Source organism: Arachis duranensis, chromosome 8, assembly GCF_000817695.3.
Source record: "Arachis duranensis cultivar V14167 chromosome 8, aradu.V14167.gnm2.J7QH, whole genome shotgun sequence".
NCBI lineage: Eukaryota > Viridiplantae > Streptophyta > Magnoliopsida > Fabales > Fabaceae > Arachis > Arachis duranensis.
This window is the reverse complement of record NC_029779.3, coordinates 8,168,672-8,172,401: the sequence shown is the minus strand read 5'-3', so window position 1 is coordinate 8,172,401 and position 3,730 is coordinate 8,168,672. Positions and strand designations below refer to the sequence as shown.

The 3,730-nt window shown below is 34.5% G+C and overlaps 1 protein-coding gene across 1 annotated transcript; it reads right to left on the bottom strand.

Annotated features, from left to right (window-relative positions):
* Positions 1-1,867: 1,867 nt before the first annotated feature.
* LOC107460626 (abscisic acid receptor PYL8) lies at positions 1,868-3,528 on the bottom strand (the record flags this gene model as incomplete). The annotated part of the gene is given in 2 exon segments (XM_016079017.3): positions 1,868-2,489; positions 3,313-3,528. Coding segments are annotated over 2 exon segments (456 nt in total), but the record flags the coding sequence as incomplete, so codon positions are not given.
* Positions 3,529-3,730: the final 202 nt, after the last annotated feature.

Sequence of the window (3,730 nt, the reverse complement as noted above, 5' to 3'; positions counted from 1 at the left end):
AAAACTAAAAATAAAAAACCTTAATTGATCAGATAGCATGATGGCGGCAACTTAGTGGCTGTGAATGAAATGAAACTTGTTGAAAGTCTATCTTACCTTGCTAGTTGCTACGCAAAGGAGCTGGTACTTCATTTTTTGTAACCCTCCCTAATCTCCACACAGCAACTCTAATCATGCATGGCATATAGGAGTTGGCTTCGAAACAAATAATCTTCCTTTATAGTGTGATACTTCAAGCATGAAGTATAAATCTTCTAGCACTTGCTTGATTTAAATAAACGTATGCAGACCTACTGAAGTGGTTTTGAGCATCATTTCCAACTATTTTTTCTGTCATATATTAGCTTGTTATTTAGATTATTTTTTTATCAATAATAGGTTTATCAGGTTTATCATTGTAATTATTTTTTAGTGAGAGTACATAAAAAATACATAGTATATAAAGTATAATAACTCAACAAATATTTTTTAAGAGAATTTTTTATTCTCTTCAACAATGAGAAGAACTTATTTTTCATGAGAAGAATTTTTTATTCTCTTCAATAATATGTACTTGGTGTTTGAATGAGGGCAGATTGGACTTCACTTTCATGCCTTTAACCCTTTGCAGTTTCTCCATGATCTGTCATCTTTCTTAAAAACATAAATTTTCTTTATCATGATATATTCTAATTAGCAGCAAGTAATATTAAAGAGTGCATGAGTCATTATTAGTCAAGAACTGCTTTGGAAGCTTTAGTAGTTTGCACTGTGTTTATTCCCATGTTTCATATCTTCATATCAAATATCTAATGTTTAGGTTACAAATAGTGGAATAAGTCATCAAACCAATAATGTTGTCTGTTGCATTGAGTAGCTTTTCTGCTGGTTTTGGTTAATAAAAAGTTATTAACCTCGCTGATATAGTCTGTAAAGAGATGGTCATCGACATTTGAGAATTGTATAGTGGTTTTCATATTATTTATTGCTATAAGAATTCAATGTTTTCTCACAGCTCTGAATAGGAGCATTAATGTTGCTCAACACCAAGTTGCTGAATATTTGATTGTGATCTCAAGTCCCAACTTCTGAATGGGCTTGAAAATGTCTGATATACATGTGAAATAATGTCTTCTGTTTAAGATCCAGAGACAAGTTCCTTAATAAATAGGTTACAAGACCCCACCCCTCACAATCATGTCACTCTCTTGAAACTCATGCTTTGCATATATAGAATTAGACTCTCCACCATAGAAAAAAACAACACATGAATCGTCATGTGGCTGCGTGAATTTACCAAACTTGCAGCAGGATATGTGCTACATCTGTATTTTAGTGCATATAATTTTAATCAGCGTTGAGAATATACGCAGCTTTCATTTATTCAAGAGGTAGAGTAATCAAGCATCATTTGCTGCTTTATGCTTCAAATTCAATATTCCACGTGCTTGATACAGCTGTATTTGTTCTGACTAAGTTCTGTAGATACTTTCAAAACGCTCCTTCGAATTAAAATAATTTGGGACTGGATCTTGCTGCTCCTCCTCGTGCTAACTTCTTTACTTTTAAAAATTGGATTGTGATGTGATAACAAAAGAAAAGTAGAATGAAGAATTCACTTCTTTTAATTATTATTTGAAGGTTTTGTTTGTAGATAGTGTTTAACAAATAAAATTATTTATTCAAATCAGGTAAACAATTGTAATCACAATCGGACAATAAAAATGTTTCTTTTGCCTAAGCTTCTTCTCTCCCTTTTTCCTTTCATTCAATCCCTTTCCTTTTTTCACCACCTTCTACCTTCAATCATAACACTAAGGCGTTATATATATCTCATCATATCTATTTTGACACTACTATATAAGAATTAAGTAGCAGCCTCTGCACATATCGATATTCTACCGTAGTTTGATATGATCAATCAAAACAATTTTACAAAGCATCTTAGAATCTATACACACAAGAGACTTACTTACATGCTAAGAGTTTCTCTTTTAAGAACACAACATGCAGTTCACGCAGAATCTCCTGGTTTTTTCGCCTATTACTTCCCCAGATTCAGACACGTGTCTAAGAATACTCTGTTCTTTAAACTACTAAAGAGAGAAACCAGCATATATAACAAGGATAATTGATAGATCAAATCAAATGAATAACTCTGCCACTCTATAACAGTGAAAAACATGCACCATTTCCATTTGCCAGTCCGTCTCCAAAGCCTCCGAGATAAGGAAAGCCCCCGAAGCTTCATCCATGGCAACCGAGTCTCCTCAGCCACTTATCAACAAATCTTGCATCCGGTCGATTGGCTCAGTGCGATCCTGCACGGCAAGCCCTTCCGAGACATCAGCGAGTGACTTGAGGTTGCACTTGATCAAAGCTTCGATGAAGTAGCAGGTCTCGTCCTCTGTGTTCCCCTCAGGCACATCCACCACAAAAGATTCAATTACCAGGGTACCTGGCCTTCCATCAATGATTTCCGGGTGGAGGGACATGATAGATGAATAGTTCTGAAAGATAAAATGTAGAGTCAGGTCAAAATTGAATTGTTGTCCTCTCTATGGTGAGCAAGGACAAAAACAGCTTAATCAGTTAGCCAAATTACTTAAAGAACAAGAGTTAACAGTAAGATAAATCAATCGATAACTGATAAAAACATGAGTATTACACTCAGTAAATTATAACTGCAATTAGTTTTAAAAAATTTTAACTTGTTTTTGCTCAGACAAGTGATTAACTCCTAAGCAATGAATTTTCATTTGTGCAAGATAAACCAGAACCACAACCAAAGGAACTTCTTGAGAATTCCATTTACCTAAACTGAATGATGAACTGCCAGTACTCTCTAAAGATGACAGTTCTTTTTGGTTTCCCAAAATTATTTGCAGGAGTTCTTTGCAACTTATAGCACAATAAGTGCATAAAACATCCTTACTACTCATGTATGTTTTGCACCATAAGATCAAAACTACAAATAAAAATTGAAAAGGGATTGTTTGCATCAGAAGTGCAGTTGTGAACATACCATAAAAATGAAAAAAAGGAATAAATTAAAAATCAACCAAAATACTCTCACCCCCGGAGGAATATTTGCACAATGTTAGCAAAGTGCGGAAACTATTCAGCTTCTTACCATAACAAGCTCAGTCAACTACATAAAATGGATCACAATCTATATGCTACACTCCCAATCAACTAACTCATGAACCTTCCTAAATTACAGTAAACTTACTCTCACTTAAAAAAACATGGAAATATTTAGATGAATAGAAGAAGTTAATATGTTGCAAGCAATGAGTTTGATATTGATACATATAGTTCATAGTTACATACCCTGAGTCTGTGATCACCACCAATGATCCTTACACTAAGAATATGCTGATTGTCATCAAGGATCTCCAATCTCTCAGTGCTGGTAGTGGCAGGTAGCCCTGACTTAACATCAACTTCTCTTAGACTCCCAATCTCAAGGTTCCCCCTCACCACACACCTACTCACAAATGGCTTGTACTTCTGTGGCTCATCAAACCTCCTCACCAATGACCACACCTTTAAGACAACAAAAGTAACTAAACACAATAAGTAACCAATTCCTCAATAAATCAATGCAAATACAAATACTCCTTTCATTCTATATTGACAAGTTGTTTTAGCTTTTCTGCTACTTTCACAAATTGATGTAGGGTAAGGGTGCAATTTGTATTCCAACACATTGATTTATGAATATGTCAGATAAGTCAAAATAACCTAT